The sequence below is a fragment of the Pagrus major genome, chromosome 7, assembly GCF_040436345.1.
Source record: "Pagrus major chromosome 7, Pma_NU_1.0".
Taxonomy (NCBI): domain Eukaryota; kingdom Metazoa; phylum Chordata; class Actinopteri; order Spariformes; family Sparidae; genus Pagrus; species Pagrus major.
Window position 1 is genome coordinate 6,004,331 of NC_133221.1, and position 15,471 is coordinate 6,019,801.

General features: G+C 40.4%; 1 protein-coding gene across 1 annotated transcript in view; it reads left to right on the top strand.

Moving 5' to 3' along the window:
• Positions 1–14,457, top strand: part of acap3a (ArfGAP with coiled-coil, ankyrin repeat and PH domains 3a) — a 75,624-nt gene extending 61,167 nt beyond the window's left edge. The window contains exons 12-25 of the mRNA XM_073470346.1: positions 338–389; positions 722–822; positions 1,392–1,503; positions 1,688–1,896; positions 3,177–3,246; positions 3,562–3,656; positions 3,748–3,965; positions 4,561–4,650; positions 4,871–4,960; positions 5,062–5,288; positions 5,587–5,696; positions 6,549–6,659; positions 6,755–6,816; positions 13,514–14,457. Coding sequence (XP_073326447.1) covers positions 338–389; positions 722–822; positions 1,392–1,503; positions 1,688–1,896; positions 3,177–3,246; positions 3,562–3,656; positions 3,748–3,965; positions 4,561–4,650; positions 4,871–4,960; positions 5,062–5,288; positions 5,587–5,696; positions 6,549–6,659; positions 6,755–6,816; positions 13,514–13,620 — 1,654 coding nt within the window. The 3' untranslated portion in view covers positions 13,621–14,457. The remainder of the gene's footprint in view (positions 1–337; positions 390–721; positions 823–1,391; positions 1,504–1,687; positions 1,897–3,176; positions 3,247–3,561; positions 3,657–3,747; positions 3,966–4,560; positions 4,651–4,870; positions 4,961–5,061; positions 5,289–5,586; positions 5,697–6,548; positions 6,660–6,754; positions 6,817–13,513) is intronic.
• The last annotated feature ends 1,014 nt before the right edge of the window (positions 14,458–15,471 follow it).

Sequence of the window (15,471 nt, forward strand, 5' to 3'; positions counted from 1 at the left end):
TCGGCATACTTTTAATTGACAATGTAAACAAGTTTAGGCTGAAAAACACAGAGCTCAAGTTGTAGCACTGTGCTACATTCTCAGCCAGTTTCTGTTCCTCTGTGGCAGCTTTTGAGAGGTCGGTGTTACGGTGACGTGGAGTGATGTTATAAATTCATCTCACATGGTCACGATGTTGCGTTGCCAGCAGCTAAACCCATTTGACTCAATGCTTTTACCCGTCCTTGATCACTGCTACCCACAGTGGTTCACCTTTTTGCTCAGTGACCCTTTAGCATCAGAAGGATATATCTATAGTGTAATAAATGTATTTATCTCCCGTTCTCTGTCTCTCCAGGCGGTGGTTCTCCATACAGAACAGTCAGCTGGTCTATCAGAAGAAGCTGAAGGCAAGTCCATATATCTTTGAGCTATCAGAATCCCCCTGAGTAAACTGGGCTCTAAGGTTAAGTGCACTTTAAAGGAGGGGTGATGAATGTTTCTTACTGAGGTCCATCATCCCTCACCGCTGATATGCGAGTGCTCAATCTTGAGCTGACGGTGGGGTTTCCAGGTCATTTTCGATTCTCTGCTTGACATCAGTGTGTGTGAATATGTAATGGACAGAAAGCTTCCAGCAGGCAGGGGAAAATGTGTTATCAACGAGGAACAGCAGTTTTATGTGTGTCGTGTTTTGGCTGTGGATAAGTAAAGAACTGAGAAGTTGTTTGTGTGTTCGCAGGATTCACTGACGGTGGTGGTGGAGGACCTCCGGCTGTGCTCCGTTAAACCGTGTGAGGACATCGAGAGGAGGTTCTGCTTCGAGGTCGTCTCCCCGTCCAAGTAAGACTTAACTTCAGGTCAAAAATTGAATTTGTGTTGTGCTTAAGTTTATGACTGAATACCTGTCAAACGTATGATTTCCCCATCGGAATCAGCTGTACTTTGTGCTAACTTGCTAATGTTAGCATGCTAACAAAGCTACACGGAAGAAAAAAACACACTTTCTAGTCACTTTACTTGCAACTATATATTTTACTTAACTCTTATACAAATAAATTGATAATTCAAATTAAAAAAACTATATTAAATAGCAAAAAGGCTATTGTTGAACACATGTATAATAATTCCACTGAGGACACTTTAACAAGGAGTAAATAAAAACAAGCAAAAACTAATAGACTAAAAACACTATAATATAAATTAAGATTAAATTAACTTTAAGGAAAGTTAATAAATCAATTAAATCAATTAATCAAAATGCTTCATTTGACTAATTTCTGGTGCCACTTTGCCGACTGAATTACGCCATCATCATGTATTTAGTGCTAATAAGCAAATGTTAGCATGCTAACACACTTAAGTAAGATGGTAAACATTAAACTGTCTATAATACTTTGATTGTTTTGCAGGAGCTGTATGCTTCAGGCTGAGTCTGAGAAGCTGAGACAAGCATGGATTCAGGCAGTTCAAGCTAGCATCGCCTCAGCATACAGAGAGAGTCCAGACACCTACTACATCGAGGTAAGACAAAGGATCATAGATGTTATATCTTGTTTTTTTAATCAGTACAAAAAACATGTTATTTAACCGTCTTGTATTACAAAAGAGACACAAGCAGTGCATCGCAAAACACAGAATACACCTGTTGATATTGATATTTTGTGAACCTAATGAGTGGCTTTTGTCGTGTGTGATTTATATTAAGCATCTGGACCGAACAGCTTCTCCGTCCACCAGCAGTATCGACTCGGCCAGCGAGCCGCGGGAGCGCAGCGTCCGAGTGGAGACCATCCTGCAGCGGATCCAGTGTCTGCCGGGCAACGAGCAGTGCTGCGACTGCGGCCAGGCCGACCCTCGCTGGGCCTCCATCAACCTGGGCATCCTGCTGTGTATCGAGTGCTCCGGCATCCACAGGTAGAGAAACATTTTCTGATTCATCTAAAAAAAAGTCCAAGAGGAATCGGACCCATGTGTTAGTGATGGTAACAAATAACATTTACTTCTGCTTCCTCAAAACGACCACGACTCTGGAACTCAGAGTCCACACGTGTCCTCGACGACTGTGAGGACACTCCCACACGGGGTTTAAAAGCCTGCAACTCCCCTCCCCTCCTCTTGGATGAGAGGTGACACCTCTTCATGAAACTGAAACACGTCCAGTTGCCTACGATTGAGCACAGCTGGACCATGAGTTGTGTTAAAATCAGATTTAAGGTGCAGAAGTATTTCAAAAAAAAGTTTTGCAACTTAAACAGTAAGAATAACCAAAAAAAACACTGAGTGGAGGGAGGATTAGCTCTGTTTAGCTCCTCCACCACTGCCATGTGCCTTGTGGGTACTGGCACCGGAGACAGGAAGCGGTGCCAGCTGTCTGTCACTTTGACCTTAACCGTGTGCTGGTAAAAGGCACCGAGCACGGTGTGCCACACACGCTGCTGCTGCTGAGGGGATTACAGCTCAGTACGTCGCTTATTGGATTTGATTGAAAGTTTCATTGAGGGAGGGAAGTGAGAAGACGAAGACGGCTGCAGAGCTGAGAGTCACACACGGTGAAGAAGCCGCTGAATACAGTGTCAGATCCTGGTGAACATGATGTAATGCCCCAGATAAACACATCCTGTCATTATTCAGATCAATGCACCGCGCTCATTGTCTGTTACATCACACTGTTGCGTCATTGATGTTAGTATTCGAGCTGGGAGAAAATATTCCCTCAGGACGTGTGTGTGTTATTTTTAAGTTGTAATTATCACTGCTTATGTAATGACAAACCTGGTCCCTGTGTGTGTTTGTACCTGTTGAATATTCATGTTCGGTGAGGTCAGACATGGCCTCTTGTCGCTACAATGCCGGGCGACGAAGGGGAGAAGCACAGTATCGCTGTTGCCTGGATACCAGACAGCTTCATCCGAGGAACTTGGCTATTTGCATGACATTAGGAGCGGCTTCTCCTCATTCCTCTCCGGATAGCACTCCTGATTTTTAGATCGGTTGCAGCCATTCAGACGAGGTCACCGCGCAACGGCATCTATTAAAAGAACATAAACTTACTCTGGTTTCCTCGCGTTGGCCGCCATCTGTTGCCTCACAGTCATAACAAAGTCAAATTCCTTCGCTTTCACCTCTGAACTGTTCGACTTAAGAAAATAAACAGCATATTTTTTTAAACTTTAAAATCTGTTTTTGTTTTGCAGGAGTCTCGGAGTTCACTGTTCGAAGGTTCGCTCGCTCACGCTGGATTCATGGGAACCGGAGTTACTAAAGGTACAGTTTAGCGTGAAGCTACAGCCAGGAGACAGTTAGCTTAGCTTAGCATACAGACTGCGAGCAGGTTAAAGGAACTATTCAACCAAAAATGAAAAGTGAAAAACATAAAGCCTGATGATCCCAAGTTTTTTTTGTGAAATTTTGAGGCAGGCTAGCCGTTTCTACCTGTTTCTGGTCTTTATGCTAAGCTAAGCTAATGGACCTCTTGCTTAGCTTCCCATTTAAAGGACAAATATGACAGTTGCATCAATCCTCTCATCTAGTCTCACTGTGGAGATCATTAATATTTTGTCTCTTGTCTTTGCTTTGCAGTTAATGTGTGAGCTCGGCAACAGCGTCATCAACCACATCTACGAGGGCTCGTACCAAGAACAAGGTCTAAAGAAACCGTTACCGTCCAGTTCAAGGTAGGAATTCAGAAAATAGAACTCAAGTCAATAAAAATGATCTTATCCATTATTTTGTTGAGTTTTTCATACGTCGTGTGGTCCCTCACAGGCAGGAGAAGGAGGCTTGGATTAAAGCGAAATACGTAGAGAAGAAATTCCTGAAGAAGCTCGGCTCCACGGAGATTCTCATCAACGGCGAGAGGAAGTCGGAGCGGCGGTGGAGCGTGAAGAAGTGCCGGAGACACAACAGTGCCACCACAGTACCCAAAACACGGAGAAGATACCGACAAGAGCCTGGAAGCACCTCCCCGTCCACCCTCTCCGCAGGTACTTTAGACTTTGATCTCTGTCTGAACTTATTTCTGTTCTGGATTTGTGCAACATAAAACACATTTTTAAGTTGTCTTATCAGTTGTGTAGAGGTTTAGATCAGAGCTTTTCAAACTGTGAGGGAGAGGCTTGAAGCAGATTTGGCCGTTTACCAACACGGTCAGTTGTTGGAGCTCATGGAGGCTGAGTTGTGTGCTCCTTTTCTGGGCGATAACTTTGCCAAAGCCGACCACACAGACATGATATTTATATTTTTATATTCAGCTTAAATCAAACTTGAATGACACCATTATCTCCAATGTCTTATCATGAATAAACATCCATTAATCCACTTAGAAAGTGTAGAAAACAAGATGCTCCTTACATCTTCAGAACTTGCCTGAGAATCGACACATTTTTAGGTTTTCTTCAGTATCAAAGAAATCCAGTGACAGTTGTCTGTACATTGATGAGTAAACTAGAAACAGGAAGTGCCAATCGCTAATTCGGCATACTTTATGAGTTCTTAGTTGCCAAGATTTAAACAATTGGCATTGTTATTCTAACATTATTATATTAAACTAAATCCTTTTCTTGTTGGTTTGTCTCACAGCAGCTGCTAAGTTCAGACGAGAATCCCTGTTCTGTCCCGATGAGTTGGACTCTCTCTTCTCCTACTTCGACACTGGATCTGGGCCTCGAAGTAAGCCGCTCTCTATTTTTTTACAATCTGTTCCCAAAAAACTGTCATTTTATTCAGTGTTCACAGGCGACTGCGAGACACTTTCACAGATTGTCGATCAGATGCTTGAGTCTCGTGTTGTTTGTTTGCGTGATTCTGTTCCTGTTAAACGAGGCTGAGCAGGCAGAAAGAGACAGCGGTAACTAATGTGTCCATGTTCTGGCATCTCCTGGTCCGGCAGGCCTGAGCAGCGACAGCGGGTTGGGAGGCAGCACAGATGGCAGCACAGACATCCTGGTGTTTGGCTCGGTGGTGGACAGCGTCACAGAGGGTGAGTCCAGTGGAGGAACGTGTGACAGATGGTCCCTTAGATGTTATGCACAGCATGTACAGCCACAGTTTTTTAAAATAATTTGTGTGTCCTGTCCTCAGAGTGTGAGGTGTCAGAGGACTCGAGTGGCGAGGCCGAGCTGGAGGCCGAGCCAGAGACGTCAGACCCGGAGGACATGAGGGACCTTCATCCCGGAGCTCTGCTCTACAAAGCCTCGAAAGCCAGAAACCTGCCCGTCATGGCTGAAGCGCTGGCCCACGGGGCCGATGTCAACTCGGTCAACGACGAGGACGAAGGAAAGACGCCGCTCATACAGGCTGTGATCGGGGTGAGTCAGTCAACTGAGAGGAATCATACAGAGATATTAATAACCAAATATTCTAACAGAGAGCGACACTGAATGACACACTGTGAGTTGATGATGAGCTGGAAATGGGCTAAAAAATCAATAGATTATTGACCCTGACCCTCCGAAACGACCCGAAAGGCTCTGGTGAAAATGTGTGTGTGTGTGTGTGTGTGTGTGCATATAATCTACATTTAAAAATACCCCTTTTGCTCCCAAAATCGGGAGCATTATTTTTATTGCCGGTGTTGAATAATCTGGTGTCGTTCATTTATTTTAGGGTTCGTTAATCGCCTGCGAGTTCCTGCTCCAGAACGCTGCTGACGTCAACCAAAGAGACACGAGAGGGAGGGGCCCGCTGCATCATGCCACATATCTGGGACACACAGGGTGAGTCATGAGGCAGAGAGAGGCTTTTTTTCTTTTTTACTCCAGGACGCATTTGTACCATTTGTCTCTCGTAGTTTCTGTTAAACTAAAAAAACATGTTCATGTCCAACTCAGGAACCGCTCGTACTCGTGGGATCTGACTTTATGTCTCTCACAGTGCCGCGCTGATGTGATGAAACATTTTAATAATTACATTAATGAGACTTCTGACTCTGTTAAATGAGTTTTCTTTTTGTCAGCTGATCCCAAACAGCACAACTAGAAGTGTTGCAGTGTGAAATTCTTCTATTTACTCTCGTAAACTCTGAAATTTACATCGTTTTGTGCAGCAAAGCACATGTAGGCCAACAGGGACTTTATGGTGCATTCAAGTGCACCTCGTAAACTCCTATTTTTTTTTCTTTTTTCCCTTTGATGAAAACCATAGACCTGCATTTGTTTTTATTTATTTGGATTCCCATTAGCCACTACAGCGCTAGAAGCTATTCTTCATCGGTCTTTGACTGCAGTATTTTTAAAAATAAGATCCTAAAATCAAAACAATATCCAGTTGATTTCTCCGTAGGCAGATTTGAAAAATGATCTCAAAAAAACTAAAAAACTTAAAAAACTCACAGGTCCCAACAGGTCCCAAAGTAGTTTCAAGCTGTCTTACTGCAGCAGATTTTAATAGTCAAATACCAAAGTCATACCCAATGTGCATTTTCGGCCGTCAACAATATTCCTTTCAATCTGAGTTTTTCATCTACAAGTCTCAGTGGCCAGTGAGTCAGAAAGTTTTGTTTAATGCCCGTGTGCTAGACATTTGATTGGATGTGCTGTGATTAAACTCTTCTTCTGTGGTGTTTTCAGGCAGGTGTGTTTATTCCTAAAAAGAGGAGCTACACAGAACGACGAGGACGAGGACGGCCAGGACCCTTTGAGTATCGCCGTACAGCAGGCCAATGCAGATATAGTCACGCTGTATGTTTATTCACACACACATTCTCCATGAAGGCTTAACTCTGCAGCTTTAATGAATCTCTAACATCCTGCTTCTCCTCTCTTCTGTCTCTTAGGCTGCGTCTGGCGAGGATGAATGAGGAGATGCGGGAATCGGAGGGACCGTTTGGACAACCAGGTCAATACCCAGCCAGCAGCCCCACTGAGCAGCAGTATAAGAGATGCATTCAGGAGTTTATCTGTCTCAATATAGCCGAGTGCTAGACTCAAGTCCAGTCAGGTCCAAACAGTGCAGGGGGTGCCAGCAGACACATGACTGACTGAGAGAGAGAGGCATGTCGGGGATCTTCAAGCCTGTTTCCTCTGCTTGTTTCCTCTCAGAGGGACTTCTCACCACCAGATTAACTTCTTCTCTACATCAGATATATCAGAATGATTCGAGCGCGCACAGTCTCCTGACTTTTAGACCACGGCAGTCAGCTCCTCGCTCAGGATCACATCACACACTATTAACCTCCTCTAATGATGTCAGATTTAAACCGACGGAGACTTTCACGGACCGGTTGCCAAAAAATTAGATGAGCCTCGTCAGGTGCTCACCGGTCCGATCACAGCGGAGAGTCGAGAAAATCACTGCCAGGGAATGGTTAGCCACTTTTTTTAAGATTATCCAGCAGCACTATTGTCAAGCGATCGATAGAGTAGACGGCAGATAAAGTCATCAGCAGTGTGTTTATTTGGAGGTAATAGAGGGTACAGGGTGCTCTGAACCAAAGACCTGCCACGACTCATTGGTCCCAACAGTTATACGTTTAATTTGATCATGTGACTGAGTTGTTATGGTGGCGCTGAGTGGGAGGCGCCCTCGGTTCCAGAAGTAAAAGTAACAGCAGGAGCTCTCGTACAGGTTGGATCTCCAAGAAACTCTCCTGGTTAAATCATCAGTGCCAAAGATTAAAAGCTGCACTGAAAGATGGTTCATAAAAACAAATCCCAAGGTCCAATTCTAAATGAAACATCCGATCGCAGAGCTTAAAGTTCTGTTAGACGCACCGCTAACGGCAAGACAGATTTTATGGATGTAGCTTGAACATGTTCACTTTTAATTTCTGGGTCACTTTGAGATGAAATCAGCAACTCTTAGCAACACTAAATTTGTTCATTTTTACACTAAATTTGTTCATTTCTACACTAAATTTGTTCATTTTTACACCAAATTTGTTCATTTTCACACTAAATTTGTTCATTTCTACACTAAATTTGTTCATTTCTACACTAAATTTGTTCATTTTTACACTATATTTGTTCATTTCTACACTAAATTTGTTCATTTCTACACTAAATTTGTTCATTTTTACACCAAATTTGTTCATTTTCACACTAAATTTGTTCATTTCTACACTAAATGTGTTCATTTTCACACTAAATTTGTTCATTTTTACACTAAATGTGTTAATTTTTACACTAAATGTGTTCATTTTTACACTAAATTTGTTCATTTTCACACTAAATTTGTTCATTTTTACACTATATTTTCACGAAAACGAACCCTGTGAATTGATGTGAACGAACCCGAACCAAACTAAGACATCATAGTCCTGACGATATTCTGGCCGAGTATCCATACTCTAATGTGTATCATAGTATTTAGAGCCATTTACCAAACATACAGTTTTTTTCATAAACTAAATATAAATAAGTAAAGGTGGTGGTCATACCATAAATCTAAAGGGCCGTAACATTAACCAGGAGAGAATATTGTTGATATTATTTAAATAAAACTTTAAAATGGGAATGAAGAACCAGGAAAAGCCCTTCTGGGACCAAGCAGCTCCTCTCACTTCAAAACAAAGTATTTTCGTAGCACAGATGAGTCTGAGAACGATGCAGTATTGTCTTGCGGTGTTGCAGCCAGATGCATCAGCCTGTTCAGGGTTAATTAAATCTGAGCTTTTTGTAACAGCCCCGAGCATCTGATGTCAAAGCACGCGTGATAAAACGCTGGTGGAGCTCTCGTATGTACGTGATGACGGTCGTGAGGAGTCACTGTGAGGCTGCGATTAACTGTGACTGAGCAGAAATGATCCCAGCAGAATCATTTCTCCGTATCGATCGAGAGATTAACGAAGTAAAAGCTTTTAAGTTGAATCAAAAGCGAAAATTATGCACTTTTTCTTACCAACAGTAACAAGTTTTTCTTTTTTTTGCTCCTGCGTCGTCGTTTTTATTTGTATTTTTCTTTGCCGAATATGTTTTTTTCTGTTTTTATTCACGAGGAAAACTTCCAGAGCAATAGTGCAATGACTCCTTCAGTACAGATAATCAGTATTTTTTGTATTACGTTGAAACAACAATGCAGATGGTATTTTTTTAAGCTGGATATATTTTGTTAGATTTTATTTTGCCGAGCACTCACACACACACACACACACACGCTCACACACACACACGAACACACAGCGCCAGTATTATATTCTCATTCTGAGAAAAGAAACGACACAGTTTCATAATATTTAATCACTTGGATTAACTCTGCAGTGGAAAGATGGACATTTTTTGATAAATCACACTATCCTAACATGTATTACTGTATATACAGTATTTGTATGTCTGTTTATAGTAATCTAATGTATCACGGCTACGCCTCTATTAGATCTGTTCTTTGTTTATAGTGCATGGGTGGATGTTGCCCAGGTCTTCCTGATCCTTGTTGCTTTTGTTGACTTCTGTGCCCAGTGTATGTGAAAATATTTGACATACTTACTATTGTTGAATAATGTTAATATCCATATTATATACTGCCAAATCATGACAAACCGTGCATGGAAGAAATGCAAACAGACTGAACACCCCCTTCTCTCTCGCTGTCTTCCATCGGCTGGACGACGTTAGTGCAAAAAAAAAAAGCTTGATGACAATGAAAAAACTATATTTAATGATCTCATTTTTGCTCTACTGTGATGTTTAAAGCCTGATGACTGCTTTTAGTTTGACCCCCTTGATGACTCACAGTAAATCCAGAACGTGCCGGGCACAACTGTTGGTTATAGTCTCGTACGAGGCTCATGTTTTCGGAGGCTAAAGAAGAAATGTTTCCCCAAAGATGTTGCTCGTCTTTGACAGATGCTGTAGACTGTTGCGGTTTAGTCAAACCAAAGACCACAGACAGTGTTTTTTACCACTTTCTTTCTCATGGTAGGCCATGAATCCAAAGGGATGTTTTAAATTATATTAGACTGTATGAAAATGATCAGGGCTGTGACTCTCCATGACCCTCCCCCGCTAATTTCTCAACTGCACCCTGATTTCAAGACTGAAGCTCTGTCCACACTTAACACAGGAATTTCTTAAGATGACCTTTTGGAAAACTCTGTCCATCAGTTTTCAGTGTTTACGTCTGAAACTGAGATTTATAAAAGAAATGACCCACGTTCGCTTCCTTATTTGGCCTTATCAGTGTATGTAGCATCATCTGCAAATATAAACTCAGAGTATTTGTTTTGATATTGAGTATTTAAGTTTGTACATCGGTGAATAGATGTTATATTGTCTATTCAAGAAAGACACAAACGGACAAAAACGGTTGCTGTCACATTTCCCGGCCAGAGTACACAATGGTCATGTGATGTGCGTTTTCACGTGTGTGACAATATCGCAGATCGTTTTTGATCGATTAAAACCTTATTTCCAGAAATACCAGTGCACGTGTGGACCTAAAGAGTAACTCAGCTGACTTTGAAGATCTTGTTTTGTTGACCTCCACTGGCCGCAGTGATGTCACAGGTGTCCTCCGGGACCCTGTGACATCACTGTTGGGTGTGGTTAAAGGTGCAACAGAGTGCGTTTCTGACCACATCAAACCACATCCATCAGTGAAGCTGGAGGTCGTCAAAAGATTTTTATTCGTACGATCTATTTCTGTCTAACTGCTCTCTGGGTCTCCATTCCCTCAAATTTCAAAGCTGAATTCGTCGTTCCCCCTAACAAGTATCAGCTTTAGCAGTGAAATGTTTCTTTACGTGGCAGCGACAGAGAGAGAAGCTCACTCGTTTATTTCCCTTCCTGCTTGTCAGCGATCGATTCAAAGCACTTTGAAAACACTCAATCCAGCCTTTTCTTATTTCCGTGCAGTACTTTGTGTGACAGCTGTTGAAGCCACACGCCGACTTTTACACGAGTCAACCGGAAGCATATTTTTACCAGACGAATGATGTCACTACTAACAATGATTTGCATCGAGCCGATGAAGGATTATGTGTTGTACAGTGCGACGTGTCTGCAGTGTGTCAGTCAGTGGGTCCAACATGTTGACTGTTGTGTACATAAACTAAATATTAACACTTTAAACTGCCTGCTTCTAACATGCAATTTTTAACTCTCTTGTATATTTTTTCTGTCTCTGACTGTTATCTGTAAAAAAGTGTCTCTGAATATACAGTACCTGCATATTAACACTGCTACCTTTGTTTGTTTTTCTGTTCAATAACTCCTCCCAGTGTCTTCTACTACGGTACTGACAATAAATGGAAGATGTGACTGAACGCTAACCCTCTCCCTTTGCCTCTTTCCTTTCGCTTCGACGTCTTCTCTGACATTTCTGCCTCTGACTGCGTCTAACAGCACTAACAAACTTCTAACTTCATGCGCTGCTGGTGCCACTAATATATGGATCAGATGTCTCTGATTTTCACAGCGTGACATATGAAATATTTACTGTGTAAACTAGAATATGAATAACATGTTTGAATATACATGGAGAGAGTTTAATATTCAAGTTTAAATGAATACATGAATATTTTTCCACTGAAGCAGAAGACTCAGAATAATCCATCCCCCCACTCGTCATGTATAAGCAGTACGGTATGCACTGTAGATATTAATGATGGTTTATAACACGCTTTAATGTGATAATTTAAGTATTTATCAACATATTAATGAACAATTATAACTTCTCATGTGAAGCATCTATAACTGGAGCACAGACAGTTTATATATATGATTAATAACACATGATAACAGAGATACAATCATATTTAATGATATATATGATGCACACAAACAGATCCAGTGTGTTTTAAACATTTATTTACTGTTTACACACGAAGAAATCATCATCATCGTCGACAGACTCACCTTGTTAGATTTCTCCGAGATTTTTCAGCACCATCTCGTGGCCTTCATCAGCTGGTGGAGTTGCCCCGAGAGTGAAAAAAATAACAAATAAATCAATATAATAATGAAATTACTACATATGTAACACATTCTTCATACATTCATTACATGATGGCTGTGTTTTATTTTATTGTTGATCATTCGTAAGCTGTTAGATTCACCTGCAGCTGTTTAAAAGTACCCAAATCTTTCACTTAAGTGGAAACAGCTGCACCACTCTGTAAGAAAACACTTAAAATTTCAAAATTTTGATTATTATGAAGTGTTTCCCAGAAATGTAAAAAAATTTACCTAAAGTATCAAAATGTGTTAGGATGCGTTAAACTTTATGAGTTGATCATATTTTGTACGTTAAATCCACAAAAAAATTAGTTCACATTTGCACGGGGAATTGTTGATTGTCAGAAAATTAATTGGCAAACAAACAAACAAACAAACAAACAAACATTTGCTTGCTCCTGATTTTAAATGTGAAGATTTTAGGCTTTTCTTTGTCATACCTGATAGTAATCTGAATATTTTGGACTGTAGATGTGATAAAACAAGACATCTGATGCTTCACCTTGACATGTGGGGAATTAAAACACTCATCACTACTTTCAGACAATTTTAAGACAAAATGATTTGTCAAGAAAATAATTATGGATGCACGATATGGATTTTATTTTCAGGCGATGCAATAACCGATAATTACCTGACTCTCATGGCCGATACTGATAAAATAACCGATAATAGAAACCAACATTTTTATGCTTTTCATGCACACCTGAGTGTAAGAAAGCAGGATTGTTTAGCTGTGATTAGATTTTATGGTTAAACTTGAAGACTTTTCCGCTCGTGTTGTTTTCATTTTCTAAAAAAATGTCCACACCAGTGACGACGTGTGGCTCTCGTCTACATTGCGTGGCTCTACACAGGTAGATGCTGCACTTGTTAGGCCAACATTCTTTCCACCACTACATACCTGTTACAGGAGGCGTTATGGTTCATTAATAATAAATGCCCTTATATCTGCTTACAGCTACATTATAATGTGATATAGTGTGTTATAAACAGTGCTGTAAGCTTGTTTTATCCTAAAAAAGGTACAAAATTCAAAATAATAAAAAATGTATTAGAATAATAAAGATAATTAAAAGGTAAATCAGCCAAAATAGTTGATAATAAGCTGTTGGGTAGTTTAATGTGTAGCAAAAGGTTCATAAATACTTAAATAGATGATAAAATATCATCTCCCTACTACATAAGTGTTACCATGAAGCCAGAGTATTCACTTTGAGTGTTGCACTCAGTGATCTCTCAGCCTCCGTCTCTTTCTCACACTCACACAAGCAAAAAAACAGGGAAAGCCAGGAATGTTCATTCCCCTTTTTTTAATTAGCCGGGCCTGGGAGCTCTCATGGGACACAAAAGAGCTCAGCTGCTTTTGTCGTGTCGGTGGATTCAGCGGTTACCATGGCCACAAGAAAAGTAAAGGCTCAGAATCCGGGCGAGTTGAAAGAGCGAAGCTTCACGGTGCCTCCGCTCCATTCAACAGGCCTTTTTTTTCTTACCCACAGCTCCTCCGCTTTCTGTTTTCATATAAAAGATGTTTTGACTGTTCAGAAAAACCCGAGTCAGACTTTTCCTTTGCTTCTCCGCGACGAATCAGATCTCAGTCGAATCATTTTTCATCACAGCTTTTCTGTTTTTTTCTTCGCCAGGAGACGCCACGTACCTCGACATCTTCAGAGAGTTTTCCCACATGGCGTCCCACAACCCAGAGAAGCTGAAGCGAAGGAGTGTGCACTTCCGACACTCCTTCAGGTAGTCGACCGAGCCGTCTGCGAGAGGAACGAAAGACATTTACTTGAAAAGTGCAGCAACCACTTTCCATATAGTCACAGTTGGTGGGGGCTGAAATTTGACCAACTTGGAGAAAAGCTGATAGAAAAAGTATCATTTATTCATCACATGCCTGTTTTTTTTTGCCCCTTTAAATGGATCAAAGTGAAGAAATGATGATTTTGTGACGCTGTTGTTCGTTATCAACGGCTGCATGAGTCTCGTGCTGTTAAAATGGAGGATCTGCTGGTCTTTTCCTCTTAAATGCTTTTTTTATATATATAAATATAGCATTTTGCTTTTGTACAGTGTTAGATGAGACTTTTTTAATAAAATGCCAAGCACTTGTTTTGTTTATTTGATATTTTTTTTGTATAAATCATTTTGTTTTGCTGCATCTGTTTCGTTATTCTGATCAAAAAAATGTTCGACTTCATTGAAGGACTTTCATCAATACTTTACATAAATACATGTTTCTGTGTTAATGCATGCATTTACTCTCATTATATCTCATACTTAAACTTGAACTCAGCTATGTGTCATATCATCACTATCAACAATCCATCATCTTGAAGTGGCAGTGTTATTTCTCTTGTTTATCTTGTTATGAAATGCATTTTTTTTTTGTTCTGTTTTGTGTCGACTATGCTGGTGTAGTCGCCGTAATGTTTGTGTTTAAATGTACTTTGCAGTACCACTACTATGAAATGCAGTGCTTCTGTTACTGTAAACATGCTGTAGAAGCAAAAACATGCTAATATATCAGAATGAACAGGAAAGCTGTTGAACGATGGATGAAAAATAAACATTGTCTGTGTTTACACATCTCTGTGTAGTCTGACCCGCCTGTTAACCGACGTCACAGCGTCACAGCATGTAGCTGGTACGACAGCGCCCCCCTGTGGCGAAATGTGAGACCAGCAACCTGTCTTTTATCAGCAGACATGAAGTTTCTGTGAGGTTGGACGGATGGTAAAGTGAGGGCTCATTTACAGAAGGAACCAGGAGACAATAAAAATAACTTGTAATCTGATTTTTAAAATCAGATGAACGACTGTAAAGATAATTGAGTGGACTTTAATACAGTTTTGATGTCTTGCAACTTTGCTTTAAAAAGAAAAAGGGGATGAGACTTGACTTGGACGTGGAAGTTAAAGACTTGTGAGTTGACTTGACTAAAGACTCAACTTGATTTCACTTGTTTTGCCCAAGAAAAAGACCAAATGACTTGAGTCACATGCCTGATATACATTCAGGGTTTTCGGCCATGTGTCGATGGTGGCGTAAAATGTGCACGTCGTTCTGACAGCTTGAAATGTGCAGTCGAGGAAGAAGTACTCAGATCTTATACTTACATAAAAGTACCCCACAGTATAAGTACTCCATTGTCCTGCTTTCGAAAGACTTACAGAAATAAATGAAAAAAAAGTACATGAGTAAGTAAAATAAAAAGTTCTGCTGCACAAATTCATAATCATATGTCTGACTTTTCACATGTATTTGCTGTGAAATGTTGGATAATTCTACATCATCAAACATTTATTTAAATTAAACTATTTTTTTGTATGAGGAGTCAAAAAGGTCAGGAATCACTGGTTTAAACAGTGTTGTAAAAAAAAGTACCCAAAAGTCAGACTTGAGTAAAAATTAAAGATAAAATGTTGAAATATTACTTGGTTAAAAGTCTTTGTATATGCTATATATTATGGGTCGAAAGGAAGAAAGGAAGAAAGAAAGAAAGAAAGAAAGAAAGAAAGAAAGAAAGAAAGAAAGAAAGAAAGAAAGAAAGAAAGTAGCCCAATCACACCTGGCAAATAAATGTAGTGGAGTAAAAGTG